The sequence below is a fragment of the Pseudochaenichthys georgianus genome, chromosome 18, assembly GCF_902827115.2.
Source record: "Pseudochaenichthys georgianus chromosome 18, fPseGeo1.2, whole genome shotgun sequence".
NCBI lineage: Eukaryota > Metazoa > Chordata > Actinopteri > Perciformes > Channichthyidae > Pseudochaenichthys > Pseudochaenichthys georgianus.
The window spans coordinates 10,406,817-10,423,973 of NC_047520.1; the positions used below are offsets into that span (position 1 = coordinate 10,406,817).

General features: G+C 41.3%; 1 protein-coding gene across 1 annotated transcript; it reads right to left on the reverse strand.

Annotated features, from left to right (window-relative positions):
• Positions 1–1,008: 1,008 nt before the first annotated feature.
• Positions 1,009–15,059, reverse strand: LOC117463312 (schwannomin-interacting protein 1). Its single transcript, XM_034105486.2, has 7 exons — positions 14,702–15,059; positions 8,636–8,890; positions 7,577–7,701; positions 5,494–5,602; positions 5,275–5,400; positions 1,515–1,632; positions 1,009–1,127 (listed from the first exon to the last, which is right to left on the reverse strand). The coding sequence occupies exons 2-7, from the start codon at positions 8,888–8,890 to the stop codon at positions 1,027–1,029; spliced, it is 834 nt and encodes a 277-aa protein (XP_033961377.1). The 5' UTR covers positions 14,702–15,059; the 3' UTR covers positions 1,009–1,026.
• Positions 15,060–17,157: the final 2,098 nt, after the last annotated feature.

Genomic DNA, 17,157 nt, shown 5'->3' on the forward strand with positions numbered 1-17,157 from the left:
GTTACAACTCAGAGTCTGAATTTACACGTGATAGTAACTAGGAGAGTCAAATCGTATGTGTTCCTCTAAAATCAAAGCAAAAACTTTCGGGGGGTTCTTTTTTTTAAACATTCTGCTAGCAAAAATCGGTGTCTGTGTGAGGACGTTACAAAACTGCATCGCCACATTCCTTGTCCACATGTATTGAGTTACTCTGTAAACAATTACAAAAATATCAATTAAGATCCAACGTCAAACACAACAGCCTCTTATCAAGATTTATCAGAGAGACTCCAATGCTGACCAGGTGCACAAAAGTTAAATTAAATAGAGCGCAGTGTACAATTACGGCTCTGACTGGATGTGCATTTTTCATGTGCAAAATGTATTTAAATGTTTCCCTTTTTATTTGTCCCTCCACCCAGGAGGTGATGTTTTTAGCTGGATGTCAGAAAAACTAAAGACACGATTTTTAAGAAACATGGTGGAAGGGTGTAGCAGGGGCCAAGGAAGAACCCACCCTCCAAAATGTTGTTTCACTTCTGCGAGATAGGGCTTCTGTGCTGCATTCAAGAAGTGTCGGAATAGTCAGACCGTATGCGGAGGAAGAGGAGATGAAACTAGAACTTATTTTCTGACTCAGAGCAGGAAAAGCATATTTCCCAAGAAAAATTGCAGCTTGTTCCTTTAAGGGTGTTGTCCCATTCACTTTAATGTTGATGACCGTACCATATGGCTCTGGCACGGTTACCATGACGACCATACAAAGCTGGTTCTGTCGCATGGGAGTTTTAAACCACTTCTGGTGTGTGAGACATAAATCCCTTTAAAAATTAAAAAAGGAGACAATAACATAAAAGCAAGTGAATGTCTTTCAGGGAGGGACACTCTTCACAGTGATTGGCTGGTCAGACCCACATGGGGTGGGGCTGACTGAGATGTTTGTGGAGCCACTGTGGCACCGTCTGGTTCTCAGCAATGTTCTCACACAAATGTTTGTGGGACATAAAGACTGGCAGTGATGGGGGGGGGGGGGGGGGGGGGGGTTCACAGTAACGTCAGATCCTGGACCTCCAGCAGCATGGCGTCCTGCTCCGTCCTCAGCTGGTCCCGCGCCTGCAGACGGCCCACCAGGTCTGAGCTCAGGTCTGACGGGACACATGTGCAGAATCATACGTTTAGAATGCAGTTTCATTAATACACAGATTCAGAATCAGAATGGAGTTATTGCCAGGTACATACAGAAGGAATTAGCTTTGGTGTATGGTTGTGCAAACATAAACAACAAAAGGAAATAAGTGTCCACACAACCTCTTTTTAAAATCTGCACAACGCTCTCCGCTTTGAATATAATATGTCAGATTTTAAACAAATGTGCATAAGTATTCAGAGAGATGAATATGTACAGGACTCAGTTTAAAAAAAGAGGATGTTTGTGGGGTGGGTTAGTGTCAGTGTATACTCTGTGTGTGTGTGTGTGTGTGTGTGTGTGTGTGTGTGTGTGTGTGTGTGTGTTTGCGTGTGCGTGCGTGTACCTTGTATGGTTTTGCTGAGAGACGTACAGAGAGCATTCAGGTCCTTTAGATTGAAGTTCTCTAAATCACTGCGCTCCACATGTCTTCTCTGGACCTCAGGATCACTACCAGCTGTAGCCTGAAGGGGAGGGGGGGGGGAGAGGAGAAAGGGAAGAGAGGGGAGCAAGGGATCGGAATAGAGTGGGGGGAGTAGAGAAAGAGATGTGGGGAAAGGGGAGGCAAAAAGAGATGAGGATGATAATAAAACAAGGATAAATGGAGAGGTCCAGGTGAGAATGAGAGGAAAGAGAACAGAAAGAGGAGACAGAGATGAGGAGGAAGGGAGGATGAATGGACAGAGGAGAGGAGGAGAGAGTAGAAAAGGTGAGGAGAGAGCAGAGGATGGAAGGAGAGAACAGGTAGAAGATGAGAAGGGAGGATCAAGGCAAGGCAAGTTTATTTATATAGCACTTTTCAACACAAGGCAATTCAAAGTGCTTTACAAAAAATGAAAGACATAAAGAAAATGGCATTTAAAATCAGTCATTAAAAAGAAAAGCTAATAAAATAAACATTAAAAGAAAAAATACATGGATAAAAGTTACAGTGCAGTCATATGAATAGTTCAATTAAAAGCAGCGACAAAAAGAAAAGTCTTCAGCCTGGATTTAAAAGTAGTAAGAGTTGCAGCGGACCTGCAGGTTTCTGGGAGTTTGGTCCAGATATTTGGAGCATAATAACTGAACGCTGCTTTACCATGTTTAGTTCTGACTCTGGGGACAGAAAGCTGACCAGTCCCTGAAGACCTGAGAGATCTGGATGGTTCATAATTTAGCAGGAGGTCAGAAATGTATTTTGGGCCTAAACCATTCAGTGCTTCATAAACCAGCAGCACTATTTTGAAATCTATTCTTTGACACACAGGAATCCAGTGTAAAGACTTCAGAACAGGAGTGATGTGATCCACTTTCTTAGTGTTAGTGAGGACTCGAGCAGCGGCGTTCTGAATCAACTCCAAAAACCATTACCTCAGTTTTATCTTTGTTTAATTGGAGAAAGTTATGACACATCCAGTCATTGATTTGTTCAATGCACTTACTCAGTGTTTGAATTGGAGCATAGTCTCCTGGTGAAATTGTTACATACATTTGTGTGTCATCTGCATAGCTATGGTAACTTATTTTGTTGTTTTTCATTATCTGAGCCAGTGGTAGCATGTAGACGTTAAAGAGAAGAGGCCCCAAGATGGAGCCTTGAGGAACCCCACATGTCATATTTGTCAACTCAGATATGTATTTACCTATAGAAACAAAGTTGTTTCCGTCCTTTAAGTAGGATTCAAACCAATTTAGAACTGTTTCCGAAAGTCCCACCCAGTTTTCTAGTCGGTCTAGTAATATGTTGTGGTCAACAGTGTCAAACGCAGCACTGAGATCTAATAATACTAACACTGAAGTTCTGCCACTGTCTGTGTTTAAGTGGATGTCATTAAAGACCTTTACAAGAGCAGTCTGAGTGCTGTGGTTTGGACAAAAGCCTGACTGGAACACATCAAAACAGTTATTTAAATGCAAGAAATTACTCAACTGTTGAAAAACAACTTTTTCAATGATTTTACCTAGAAATGGCAGGTTTGATATGGGCCTGTAATTGTTCATTACTGAAGCATCTAGATCAGGGGTGCCCAACCAGTCGAGATTCCCAGTCGATCGCGAGATGTGTCTAAAAATAGAACAACAATATTCTGTTTTATCGTTAATGTCCTATAACATAATCTTCCCGTGCCAGAATAATGCACTTGAACGCACCAAAGCTTTGTGATTGGCCGGCGTGACCCCATGTGTGGGGGCGTGGCTGGTGGGCAGTGGGCACTATTTCGCTGACGTTGTCCGTCTCAACAGGAGTGACAGTCCGCACACACACAAGACCGCAATTATAGCAGAAGCAAAAAAGCCCAAAATATATAATTTCACTCCGAGTGGGAGGATGATTATTTTTATATCTATTCCAGTTCAAAGTCCATCTGTCTCCTGCAATGCGAGCGTGGCTTTATCGAAAAGGGTAATTTAGGAGCGGCATTTCAAAACAGTGCACAAACGCTATGAGACGGAATTCTCTCCTAATTCTGCCCTACGCTCCCAAAAGGGGAGGGGCCTGAAAGGACAGCTAAATGCACAGCAGTCCATTTTCACCAGGCCCAAAAACAAGAGCAAGGCTGCTACCATAGCATCTTATCGTGTCAGTCACGTTCTTGCGAAACACATGAAGTCTTTCAAAGACGGCGAAGTTGTGAAAGAAGCATTCCTGGAGGCTGCCGACGCGCTTTTTGGGGACAGTAAAAATAACCGTAGAATTTCAACAGGTTATTGATGTAATAAAAACTCAAGTTAGATACTGTTATTAATCAGCTGTAAGTTTTAGTTTCTTTGAACTTATTCATTATAATTATTGTACAAAATGGTATAAGAATGCAAACTTAAATTGATTATAGTCTATCATCAATTCAGGTTAAGAAACTAGTGTTGCTTGCATCCTATTTTTGATTCTTTTTGTCTTTTTATTTCACTTTGGCAGCAGATTCCTGTGTAGCTTCAGATCTGAGTTGTCTTATTAGTAAGCCTAATTTATACTTTTGTAGCAACACTATTTTGATATGAAGGCAAAGAAAGGGTTCAGAGTATTTTCTTTTTTCCTGTGTCATATGTGGCAGCACTGTTCAATGTTTCTTGAAAACATTACCCACTGTAGTATGTGACGTGTAAATAAACTCCAACTCTGTATCAACAACACTGTTGTGTAACTTCAGTTAAATACTTGTATGCGTGTAGATTAGAAAGAGGTAAGATAAAGGATCTGCAGTATTTTATGAAGTATTAATCGTACAAAAGGTCAGTTTTATTCAAGTAGAAGTGTGTATTTACCTGGTAGTAGGCTGTCAGTAATGGCTACGCCTCTCTATTGGACTGGTAGATCTCGGCAGACTGGCAACTTTAAAAGTAGCTCTCTGTTCAAAAAAGGTTGGGCACCCCTAGATTATTCTTTTTTAAGAGCGGTTTAATGACTGCAGTTTTCAGGGCCTGTGGAAAAATACCTGAGTGAAGAGATGTGTTTACTATATGAAGTAGATCTGAGGCCATGCAAGGCAAAACATCTTTGAAAAATCCTGTTAGAATAATATCAAGGCAGCAGGAGGAGGACTTCAGAAGTTGTATAATGTCCTCTAGGTTTTTATCATTAATCTGATGGAATTGTGTCATGGTGCTTGAATTGATGTTAAGTGGACACAGAGACAACACATTTGCTATACCTGATGCAGAGGCACTGACTGCTTGTCTGATTTTCTGAATGTTGTCAGTGAAGAAGGAGGCAAAATCATTGGACATTACCCTGGTGGATAGAAATTCAGAGGCTACTGACACTGGGGGGTTAGTTAGTCTGTCGACGGTAGCAAACTGACTAACTAAGGAAAGGATATCAAAAGAGAAAAGGGGACTATATAGAAGCAGAGAATGAAAAGAGAGGAGAGGATGAAAGGAGAGGAAGCAGGAGAGAAGAGGAGAAGAGGAATAGAGGAGAGGAGAACATTTGAGAAGGAGAGAGGGTGAAAGGAGCAGCTGAGAAGAAAGGAAAAAAGAGAGGAGATAGAAGCAGGGGAAAGGAGGAAAGTAGAGCAAATGAGAGGATAGGCAAACTATGTGAAGGTAAAGGAAAAGAGGTGCGAGAAGAAAGGGAGAGGCAATAAGGACAGAATGAAAGGCTAGAAGAGGGTCTCGGCTCTCACCAGGGTCTTGTGGTCCGTTCTCAGTCTATCCCTCAGATTCCTCAGAGTGTTCCGGAAGCCTCTGGACTTTGGTTTCTCCAGCTTGGCAGCAGGCTGAGGATTCTTCTGGACCTGCACCGTCCCTCTCTGGATCAGCAGGGGGGGGGCAACAGGTTACCAACCACAGGCTCAGCAGGTTCATCTAAACTGTGTTCTGTTTGAGGATCTGCCGTTAGTTACCCGTGTGCTGCTCTCCTTACTGATGTCGCTCTCCTTCTCCTTCTCCTCCTCCTCCTCACTCTCACTGTCGTTGATGAAGCACAGCTGAAGGTTCATCTGGGTCTGCAGCCTGGAGGATACACAGCAGATACAATCATGCCCCAGTAAAGAAACATACGTGGGAGAAGTGTCAAATACAAAAACGATGGGGTTTCAAACGCAGCATACACAGCTACATCTGGTGGCCTGCAGACATTATTGCAGCCCTTCAAGACTGGAGCCAAAGCATTACAACACCGGCAGCCTAAGCATAGCTTTTTTAAATATAATTAATTTTTAAAGATGTTTTGCTGAGCATTATAATAAATGGAAAACTTTTTCACTGCACATTAAGATCGTTCAGTAGTGCATCAACCAAGAAAGAGAGAGGGAACAGTTTGTTTGATCATGAAGCCCAATGGTACCGTTCAATTCTCTGGTTTATCAGGGAGGTGTGTGTGGCACAGTAGACCTCAGTGTTGATTGGCTATTGCTCGTAGTCTGCCACCAATCAGATGGTGCTGTGGGCGGGATAACAAGCGAGACTACAGAGTGGTGACTTACTACAAAAAGAGTAGCTCGTTCCATTTCATTCAACTTTTTCAGTTGCCATTTGTCCTCACATAACAAATTGATTACGATGAACTTAACATGCAGATCATTGTTGCCTATAACAGGTAGATCAATAGAACATATCATGTTACCTTCACTGACTTTTATATATTTAAATGGGACTTTAGAGCGACTAATCTGCTCTGCAGTGGCGAGCCGTGACTTTTATACCTAGGCCCTCTGACCCCCCCCCACGAAAAAAAAGTTATTACATCACAGCGTATACTTCAGCGGAATATCAAAACAGCGCCCCGGGGTGCAAAACGCATCAATGACAGCGACCCTCTACCACACAGAACAACACCATTTATATAAACACATATCATGACAGGGCACCCACAGCAAAGTAGCAATTAAAAATGAATTAAGTCGGCACGGCGGCCCACATTGAAAATGACGTAGGCCTACCTTTGATGATAAATCATTTAAACACAAAGGATGAAGCACTTGATGGCGGGTCATTCAGCTGATCTTTTGCCACTCCAGTTTATCATTGTAACTCAATCTTGAAAATGACTGTTAATAATTTCGCAACGATGTCATCACTATCACTGAAGTGAGCCATCATGAACAAACTTATGCTAATCATATATCTATTGATCATAAATCTATTGATCAGATTTATTATTCGAAAATAATAAAAGTAGGGTAGACATGTGGATATTATCCGGCTGAACAAAACGTGCATTTATCTAACAGGTTCGTTTTCCACAGACCTTATTTCGAGCTATTACATCCATGAGAAATCCCATTGCTTTTGTGTCGAGGGAACCGGAGCGCAGCTTACTTTCGGGTTTTCACTGCACCACTTTATACACGTGTATAAACCTCACAGCGGGCGGAACTTGTCATAAAGTCGGCGAAAATAAAGCCCACCCATTTAGAGGGAAGATATGATTGGTCAATTGTACTGTCATTTGACATTACTCTCTCATTGAGTTACTATAGCGGGCCCTCTGTGAATGTACAGAGGGACCAACAAGCTCTCCCGTCTTCACAGTAACTCGCAGAGACGGCATTTAACCCTTCACATTCCAACAGAAACTGAACAGGCAGATTCGAAGGACTTATTTCTTTGGAAATGTTATTTTAAATACAATTAAATCAAGTTATATTGGTAAAACGAATGAAAAATGTAACAACAACATTTTTATTTATTTTTTTCAATGCATTTGTTTTTAATATTTTAATATTAATAAATTAATAATATATTATTTTTTGGAATATCTTAGGCGGGCTTTGTGTGTGTGTGTGTAATAACATTTTTTTTAAATGCATTTGTTTTTAATATTTTCAAATATTATTTTTTGGAATATCTTAGGCGGGCTTTGTGTGTGTGTGTGTGTGTGTGTGTGTGTGTAATAACATTTTTTTAAAATGCATTTGTTTTTAATATTTTCAAATATTATTTTTTGGAATATCTTAGGCGGGCTTTGTGTGTGTGTGTGTGTACCTGGAGGTGAGAGCCAGCACGTGGCTGTTGCAGGCGTCGTCCCCATCCTCCCAGCTCTCTGACCTCCTCCCTCTCTCCTCCGACCAGCTGACCGGAGCTCTGCCTCGCTCCAGAGAGACTCCACTCTGGAGACAGGAGAGTTACAGGGGGCATTTCTTAGAATGACTGTTTAATAATAGCCATTCCAGGCATCATGTCCAATGAAAACAATTCTGGAAAAGGATTCAATAATAATTCAAGTCTGAGTGACTCATGCATTTAATTGATCATATTCTTGTTAGACTTACTTATTATATATTTATATTTCTTGTTAACATTTATTTGAATTTTTCTTTTTTATAATAATTTTTTTAATTGTTTTTATATTAGTAAATTACATGTGTTCCTTTTTAACAGAGCTGAATTGGGCCAAAACGTTTTGATCATTGGAAAACATGTAATGTATTTAGAAGGCTTGATTCTGAATTTTGAAAAATAAAATGATGAACTCCAACAAAAAACAAGTATTTGAAAAGTTATTTCAGGTTGAGTATTATTTTGATTCAGATTAGCAAAATCATATTTCACTTTTATTTATATTTTGATGTTTGATTCCTCCTTTCTTTCTCGTTCAGATATCAAATTGTAATTATTTTCCATTCCGATCTTTTTTTTTCTTTTCAGACTTATGGCCCTGATGTTGAGTGGGGGCAGGCTTTAAATGAGAGGGGCTTGGAATCTTGAGTGACAGGCCTTACATAGTCATGTTGCCTTCAGGAATTTTAGGAAATATTGCTCAACACTTTCTACACACAACTCTGACGGTAAAAGAGCAATAGAATGTGTCAATATTCTATCATTCTGGCCCAGATTTAACTCCATACTTTTATACAAACCCTCATGGTAATAAGCCTGATTCTGATCCAGAGTTTTGTCTGCAAAAACGATCTTAAGTAGGAGAAACTCTCATAACAACAGGCTGCATCAGTCCTAACTAGAACCAGGAGAGTTCTATGACCCTCAATAAAAGTGGGAGTTCCCAGCACTAAACCCCCCCTCTCCCAGATAACACCCGCTGACCTTTGCCCTCTTCTCTTTATTCTCTTCCTCCTGCTTCTCCAGCTCAGCGATGCGCAGACTCAGTGCCTCCCAGTGCATGATGGGAAGGCCCAGGTTGTCCTCGCCGTAGCCTTCCTGCCACACCAGCGCCGCACACTCGGAATCCTCCTCCTCTTCCTCATTGTCGGCGTCTTCATCACTCCTCCGGTCGTCCTCCGCCTCGTTGCTCTCCTTCTCCTCCCCCTGCTGCCGCTGTCTCTCCTTCTCCCCCTCCATCTTTAAAGACAAGTATACGGGTTCAAGTCTTTACAGAGCACTCTTTCTATGAAACATGAGGCAGAATGCTAAGAGTGTTAAAAGATTGTAATGATGTGGATGTAGGAAACCAAGATGTTGCAAGCTATCTACATTTCATTTCATTTCAAACCTTTATTTATACAGATAAATCCCATTGAGATCATTGATCTCTTTTTCAAGGGAGACCTGCTCAGGACATCATACAGCATCATTTACATAATTATCCACGTACACAGGTACCAATAGCTTCCGATTGACTAGCATCCAACCGAGCTTTAAAAACATTTAGTGGCACCAGATTGCTCAGTTTCCATTTCAATTGCAGACTATTCCAAGACAGAGGAGCTGCGCATCTAAAAGCCGTCTTCCCTAAGACAGTCCTTGCAGTTGGCACATTTAATAAAACCACAGCATTCGATCTCAGGCAGTAGCCACTTACAATTTTCCGTGAGATCAGGGAGCAGATGTAAGATGGAAGTTTCCCTAACATGGCTTTGTATATAAAAATGTACCAGTGACTGAGCCTCCGTACAGTTAGTGAAGGCAAACCAGCCCTTGCATACAGGGTACAGTGATGGGTTAATGCTTTACAGTTTGTCACAAATCTCAGTGCACTGTGATACGCAGCATCTAACTTGACCAGGCAATTGGATTCATATACATCAAATCACCATAGTCCAGCACAGGTAAAAAGGTCACAGTGACTAGCCTTTTCCTGGCCTCAAGCGAGAAACAGGACTTGTTCCTGTAGAAGAAACCTAGCCTAACCCTCAGCTTTTTAAGCAGGTTATTGACATGAAGTTTAAAAGTGAGACAGTCATCGAGCCAGATACCAAGGTATTTGTAACAGGTAACCACTTCAAGTTTTATTCCTTGCGTAGTTACAATATCTAAAACAGGCTCTGGTGTCTTTTTAGCTTTAGAGAAGAGCATTACCTTGGTTTTCTCAACATTTAAAAGAAGCTTTAGTTCAGAGATCTGAGTCTGAATAATGTTAAAAACAGCCTGTAATTTAACACCAGCCTCCTTAATCGAGGGACCTGCACAGTACATCACGGTATCATCCGCATAAAAATGTAAAGTAGCTTCATCCACATTTTCACCTAAACTGTTGATGTAGATGGAGAATAAAAGTGGACCTAAAACAGAACCTTGGGGAACACCATTTTCAATGTTCAACCACTCAGAAGGCAGCCCATCAAAATGAACACATTGGGACCTTTCAGAGAGGTAGTTCACAAACCACCCTACTGCATGGCTGGACATGCCAATACTGGCTAGCCTCTGCTTTAAAATGTGATGATCGACGGTGTCAAACGCTTTTGAAAGGTCAATAAATAGAGCTGCACAACTCTGCTTATTATCTAAAATACTAGTAATGTCATTTACCACTTTCATTGTCGCAGTGATGGTGCCGTGTTGCTTTCTGAAGCCTGACTGATGTTTAGACAGGATGTCATTTGTACATAAAAACACCTTTACCTGTTCACTCACTAGGCGTTCAAGAACCTTAGCCAGAACTGACAACTTAGAGATTGGCCTATAGTTATTTAATAAGGTGGCCTCCACTCCTTTTAGCAAAGGCAGGACATACGCTGACTTCCACAATTTTGGAATTGTGTTAGTGCTGAGGGAGAGGTTAAAAAGAGTAGTGAGAGGTGGAGCAATAAAATCTGCAGCTATCTTTAAAAAGAAAGGTTCTACGTTGTCCGGGCCAGCCGGTTTCTTAGGATCCAACTTGGTTAAAGCTTCACGAACAACATCAACAGTAAAAGGGGTAAAACCAAAAGGGTTTTCCAACACACGTTTTTCAGAGTCACAGACTGTGGTGTTCACAGAAGCAGAGTTAGTGACGGAATGAAATAGAGAACCACAGGACACAAAATGCTCATTAAAGCAATTTAGCATAGTAGCCCTGTCCGATATAGTGCCAGATGCTGTGGTAAGGCACGGAGGTAGCTCATTACGGATATCGTCGGTGGATAACGATTTAATGGCTTTCCAACATTTTCCAGGATTATTCAGATTCTTTGTGGTTACTGACAGATAGTACTTTGATTTAGCACTTTTGACATGTGAAGTGAAGCTATTCCTTAGCTGCCTAAAACGCAGCCATTCTACCTCTGAGCCTGATTTCCTAGCCTTTGCCCAGGCCTTGTTTCTCTCATGAAGGAGACTGAACAGATTAGCAGAAAACCAAGGATTGTCTCGTCCCTTTACAATAAAGTTACGCAGGGGTGCATGTCTATCAATGATCTCCATAAAACCAAGATAAAAATAAGACCAATGCGGTTTCTACATCAGCACACAGATCGATTTGACCCCAATCAAACCCAAACAGATCATGCACAAAACCCTGCTCCACAAAATGTTTTATGTTTCTCTTAATGATAATGCGAGGTTTAACCTTTTGGACCTTAGTGTCCCTAATTGTGGCTACAACACAGTGATCGCTCAGATCATTTGCAAATACTCCCACAGATGAATATTTATGGGGAACATTGGTTAAAATTAGATCAATTAGGGAGGATTTATTAGGGGACTTAATGTTAGGGCGAGTAGGACTGTCAACAATCTGAGTAACATTCAATGAGATACAAAGGTTTTTAAAATCCTCTGACACTGCAGTTAACCAGTCCCAGTTAAAATCTCCAAGTAGCACTATTTCCTTGTAGTTGTGATAAAAGATTTGCTAGTGAAGACAAGGAGTCTTTGACAGCTGAGGGGGGTCTGTAACAACTCACTACCATGACCTGTTGACCCTTTGCCACTTCTATATTTATGGCTAAAAATTCAAATTGCTTACTGATAGATTTGGAAACTAATGTGGTTACACTGAACTTATTTGTAACATAAATGCCAACGCCACCACCTTTATTAGGCCGGTCGGTACGATACACATTAAAACCATTTAAGGCAATGTCAGAGGCCAAAATAGATTTGTTTAGCCATGTTTCTGATAAAACAATGACGTCAGCGTCAGGCGAGCTCGCCCAGATACGGACAAAATCTAGTTTACCTAACAGACTGCGCACATTCAAGTGGATGAAACCCAACCCAGACCTAGCTTTAAAATCAGCAGGAGTAGCGATCTGACTATTACTACTGGGCGGACCAGGGTTAGGTTGTACATTTCCTGACAGTAATAACAACAACAAAAAACAGGCATCTTTTCCTCTTAAACGACACACATACATTGTCATCTAATTTAGAAACACCGGAAAAGTCTGCGAGAGTGTGATTTGAGCTTAAGAAGCAGTCCTGACGAACCATCATCGCAGGAAAACAAAAAAGACAAACATATTTTGTCGAGCAGATTGTCTCTGACAAGGCAACCGGTAATTGTTTGTGCAACACATCTGAACCTTTGCAGGGGATGCCCACTGCGGGTGGCAGAACAGACCTGAATCCAGTAGACTTCTCAGAATGACTAGAGATCTTCTCATAGTCCAAAACAGTTAACAGGCACAGCAGAATCCCGATATGGGCCATTTTCCCAGACCAGCACACAGTATCCGCGATGTTTCTGGAGCAAAATCAGCACAGCAGCAAAGGACATGCGAAAACAGCAGCGTAGAAGCGCTCCGGTCCCTCCGTGGTATCCCCGGGGTGAAAGCAGGCCTCTGCAACAGCAGAACCAGGACAGGTGGAAAGCAGGCCCCAGCGGTGGTAAAATCCTCCTCCGCACAGCAGCACACGCCCGGTGGAAGCAGGCCAAGCCCGAAGCGTGGATCCACTCCGTCTCTCCGCGACAACTCCGGGGTAAAAACCTCTCCAGTACAGCCGTATTCTACAGATGGGAGCAGGCCTCCGTAGATCGCAGATCGCAGGCAGCAACAGGTGGAGCCGCTCGGTCTCTTCGCGACGAGCAGGCCTCCGTAAATCGCAGATCGCTTGCAGCAACAGGTGGAGCCGCTCCGTCTCTTCGCGACGTCTCCGGAGGAAAAACACCTCAGTACAGCCGTACTCGACAGGTGGGAGTAGGCCTCCGCAGATCGCAGACAACTAAAACTACTACTTGTATAAGCAGGGATGGCTAAAAGTTTGTAAGCAGGAGAGCTAGATGCTAACAGATAAGTGCGAGCCTGTAGAAATTGCGACTGCCTCCAATGACAGCGTAGTTATTGCAATGGAAAAGTTATAGATGGGCTAACATATATGTTGGCACCAAACATAGGAGTTGAAATCCTATCCTCCTGTAACTGTATTCGATAAGTATACAGCTTAAGTGCATTGAAAGATGCACTCCGACAATCAGGACTGCAGCTAGGGATGGGTAGTACTATCAGTATTGTTATCCAATACAAGATATTGTATTAGAATGTGCAATATGTTAAAATAAATGTTAAAGGATGCATTACATCAAAGTGATGTCAGTTTTCTAGCTGTTCTATTATCTGCTTTTTACTTTTCATGCGATTCTTGTTTCTGTTGACTTTTATGAATAATAAAAAATGTTGTCTAAGTAGCAATGGTCAACCCAAACAAAGTTCTTAGAATATCGATAATATTGTAACACATTTTGGTAGATTTGTTTTCTAATCTATATTGCCCAGCCCTAATGCTCATTCTGGGAATTTGGAGTTTTTAGCAATTTGCTGGAAGTCCTTACTATGGAGTCAGATTTGGGTCAATATTCTAGCGCGCAAAACAAGCTACTCACGAGCGGAAAATGTGCTTTTACACGCGCATGAAATGACCCTTGCGCACAGATTAAACCCCCGCGAGCTGCTATGCGCTTGCTCGTGAGAGAGACAGCCCTCTTGCTTCCTCGCGGGAGTGTCAGCCTCACTCGCTGGCGGAGTCTGTCTACGCGCGCGTGAAAAGTTTCTGGCACTTTGGGGCGGAGCCACTGGACTTTGATTGACAGCTGCAAGGAAGCCCGGAGTTGCCAGGTTTGATAAATGCCTGAATTACCAAGAGCCGAGGAGTGAGAGCTGCAAGATCAGTTGGACGAGATTGAATGGTAAAGTTGTCCATACAAAACTATTATATTCGTAAAGTGTACAGCTAATATATATATCAATTTGAAAGACAAGTAATACAACAATAATTTGACAAAATGTTCAACTTGTTACTTTAAAGATTCAGATTATTAGACACAATGTAAATAAACTAAGAAATATACCATGCTATATAGTTAAGTAACATAATAATACATTTGATTTCTATAGCGCTTTTCTTGAACCCGAAGACGCTAAAATACCCAGCAGTAGTATATAAATTAAATGAAAATTAGCTCTACTTTAACACATTATTGCTAAATTACTTGATAATCCAGTAATTTAATATATATGATTCTGAAATTAGGCACAATAAGTACTTTTGCAACGTTTGAGGTCGATTTTGATTGCAATACTTAAGTCAATTGTCTTAAGTTATTTTATGAATGCAGAACTTTTACTGGAAACAAAGTGTGGTACTTCTACTTTTACTGAAGTAAAGTATCGGAGTACTTTCTCCACCACTGCCTGTAGGGAACGCATATTCTAAAAGTAGTGTATCAAGACAGTTATGTATTGCATTGCATTAGAAGCTGCTGTTAGAACAACTAAATGTCTATATCCAGTACGTTAAATTCAAACATGCATCCAGGAACATAACGGATACATATTCAAATGTTTTTCAGTTAGTGAAAAAAGTCACTCTTTCTTGGTGTGGTTGGACCACAGACTGTGGACAGGGTTGGACTCTCATGAGTTTCGAAACACTTAACGGTCGTGTCTAAGATCAACGTTAGACTAACCAGCGTGTTCCACGCCAGACATTAATGGGTAAAAGGTAACTTACCACAGAATATAAACACAGCTCAAGAGTTGTCTTTGTCAGAGAAGTAGAAGACAGTTTTGCCACATAACAGCCTGCTAGCTCCTTCAGCTCCTCCTTGTTATCTCCCCGTCCATTCCATCAGGAGCTCACTCCCTGCAGAAGAAGCTGGAAAATGTCTGAAAGGCGGCTCTCATCTCCCGCTCTCAGTCTGCCGGCTCTCTCACACTCTCTCACACGGTGTCCCGGCGGTTAGGAGCTCTTTTTGCCTATTATCATGCCAGATATCCACCCATTCTTAGTCCAAACACACAAACAAAAGACACAAACTTGAGGAATTTCACGGAGGAAAAAGTTGGCATCTGGAAATTCGAGTCTTCCATTTCCTGTCAGTCCCTTCAAAATAAAAGTATGTTTGAAGGTTAGCTTACTTACTTCATCCAAAAGCAGCTAGCTAACCTCTGTCCAAGGTTGGACAATATAAGCAGTGGTGGAAAAAGTGTTCAGATTCTTTACTTGAGTAAAAGTAGTACTAATACCACACTATAGAAATACTTAATTTCCAGTAAAAGTACTGCATCAAGGAGTGATACCTAAGTAAAATATTAAAGTACAATAAGGAAAATACTAAAAGTATTGGCAGTAGAAGTACTAATTGCAGAAAAAACTAAAAAAAATATTTAATATTTTAACGCAAAAGTAGAAAAATATTTTTGAACAAATAACTTCTTAGCAACATTTCCGCCGATTAATGTATTGTTACCGCACTCGTGGTTTAAGTCACTGAAATATAATGTTTGATGGTTTATACCAAATAATCATATGGTAAAAGTGTTTTTTATTGTGTCTCAAAATCTGAATTTATAATGTAATTAGTAAATTATCTGTAATTTGAACAACTATTTTTGTGGATATCTTAAAGGGGCCCTATTATGCTCATTATCAGGTTCATAGGGGTATAACGGTATCCGTATTCGTCCCGTACCGTCACGGTTCGGACGTCACGGTTCGGCACATGCATTCACACCGCGAATACGCCTTTTTTTACGAGTGGGAAAAAAGTCTGTCACTCAGGGCAGTATTACACTATATATAATCCAGGGGGCGGTATTGCGCCTAAAAGCCAGCCGCCCGTAAATAACAAATGAAGAACAAGAACAAAACACAACAAAACGAACACAATACATGAAGAAGAAAAGTTAGTTACGGCGAGTTTACACGACACACAGGAGCTAGAAGACCCACCTGCTTCTTTTAAATCAGGTGTGTGGGAACATTTCGGGTTCCCTGTGGACTACAACAATGATGCGGTGCGAGTTGTGGATCGGACGAGGACGGTGTGTCGGCGTTGTTCGACAGCGGTGCGGTATGCTAGTGGTAACACGTCAAACATGCTCAGTCTCAGTCTCCAGCGAGAGGGTTTTCTCGACGGCAGGTGACATATTTACCGCCAACAGATCTGCCCTCGCTACTGACAACATAGACAAACTCATCTTTTTGAAGAAAAACTTAAATAGAGTAAAGCTTGAGTACCTTTTATTTAGGCATAATGGCCTCACACACTCACAAGTTAATTACACATGTTAGACATTGCTCCTAAAGGTACAGATTTTATTTTGTTTTATATTTAGCATTGTATTTATTTTATATTTTGACATCAGGAGATGTTATACAGTTCTGTATTGCCTTTTATTGAAACACTTTCTTATTATTTATTTTAATATTATCAAGACATTCTTTTTAGTTGTACAGCTTATTTAACCTTTTTGTTTGACATCAGCCATTATAAATAATATGGCCATCCGAGTGTGTGTGTTACTGTTTGTGGTTTGTTTTTAACTGTGTAATACAGTTAATGATTCAAAATGTTAGAGTTCCTTATTTTCATACCAAAACTTGCACGACTGTTAAAAATAAATAACAGCAAAAAATTATGCATTTGGGACTTTTTTTTACTTTCCCTTGTTGTACCGAAACCGTACCGAACCGTGACCCCCAAACCGAGGTACGAACCGAACCGTGACTTCTGTGAACCGTTACACCCCCAGTATTTAGTGTTTCTACTGTGACATGTCTCCATGCTTTAATGTTCAAAAAGCTCTTTATTTTTCTCATAAAAATGCTGCATGCTGCAGCACCTCTTTTCACCCTCTGTCTGAAACCAGAGCCCAGTCTGCTCTGATTGGTTAGCTTGTCGGCTCTGTTGTGATTGGTCAATCGCTTAGAGAAGTCCCGCCCCTTAGCCTATCACGTACAATGAAGGCTTCTCAATTATCTAATTTCCCCTCCTCGACTCCTATCCTCGTGACTTAGTCCCGCACACAGCAGGAGATGCGAGGATGCGAGTGGAGGAGTCGAGGAGGGGAACCGAGGAGAGTGGAAGCATGCAGCAGGCGTTTGGAGAAATAAGAAATCTTCTCCTCTGAGCGGTCATTTTAAAGAGACGTCCATTAATGATGACAGGAGGCACAGCAGCCCTC

Coding starts and splice junctions, on each gene's coding strand:
- LOC117463312 (XM_034105486.2), bottom strand. CDS start 8,890: ATGGAGGGGGAGAAGGAGAGACAGCGGCAGCAGGGGGAGGAGAAGGAG. Junction 5,401..5,493: donor GTAAGGAGAGCAGCACACGG/GTAACTAACGGC, acceptor CTGCTGATCCAG/AGAGGGACGGTGCAGGTCCA. Junction 1,633..5,274: donor GAACGGACCACAAGACCCTG/GTGAGAGCCGAG, acceptor CCTCCCCTTCAG/GCTACAGCTGGTAGTGATCC.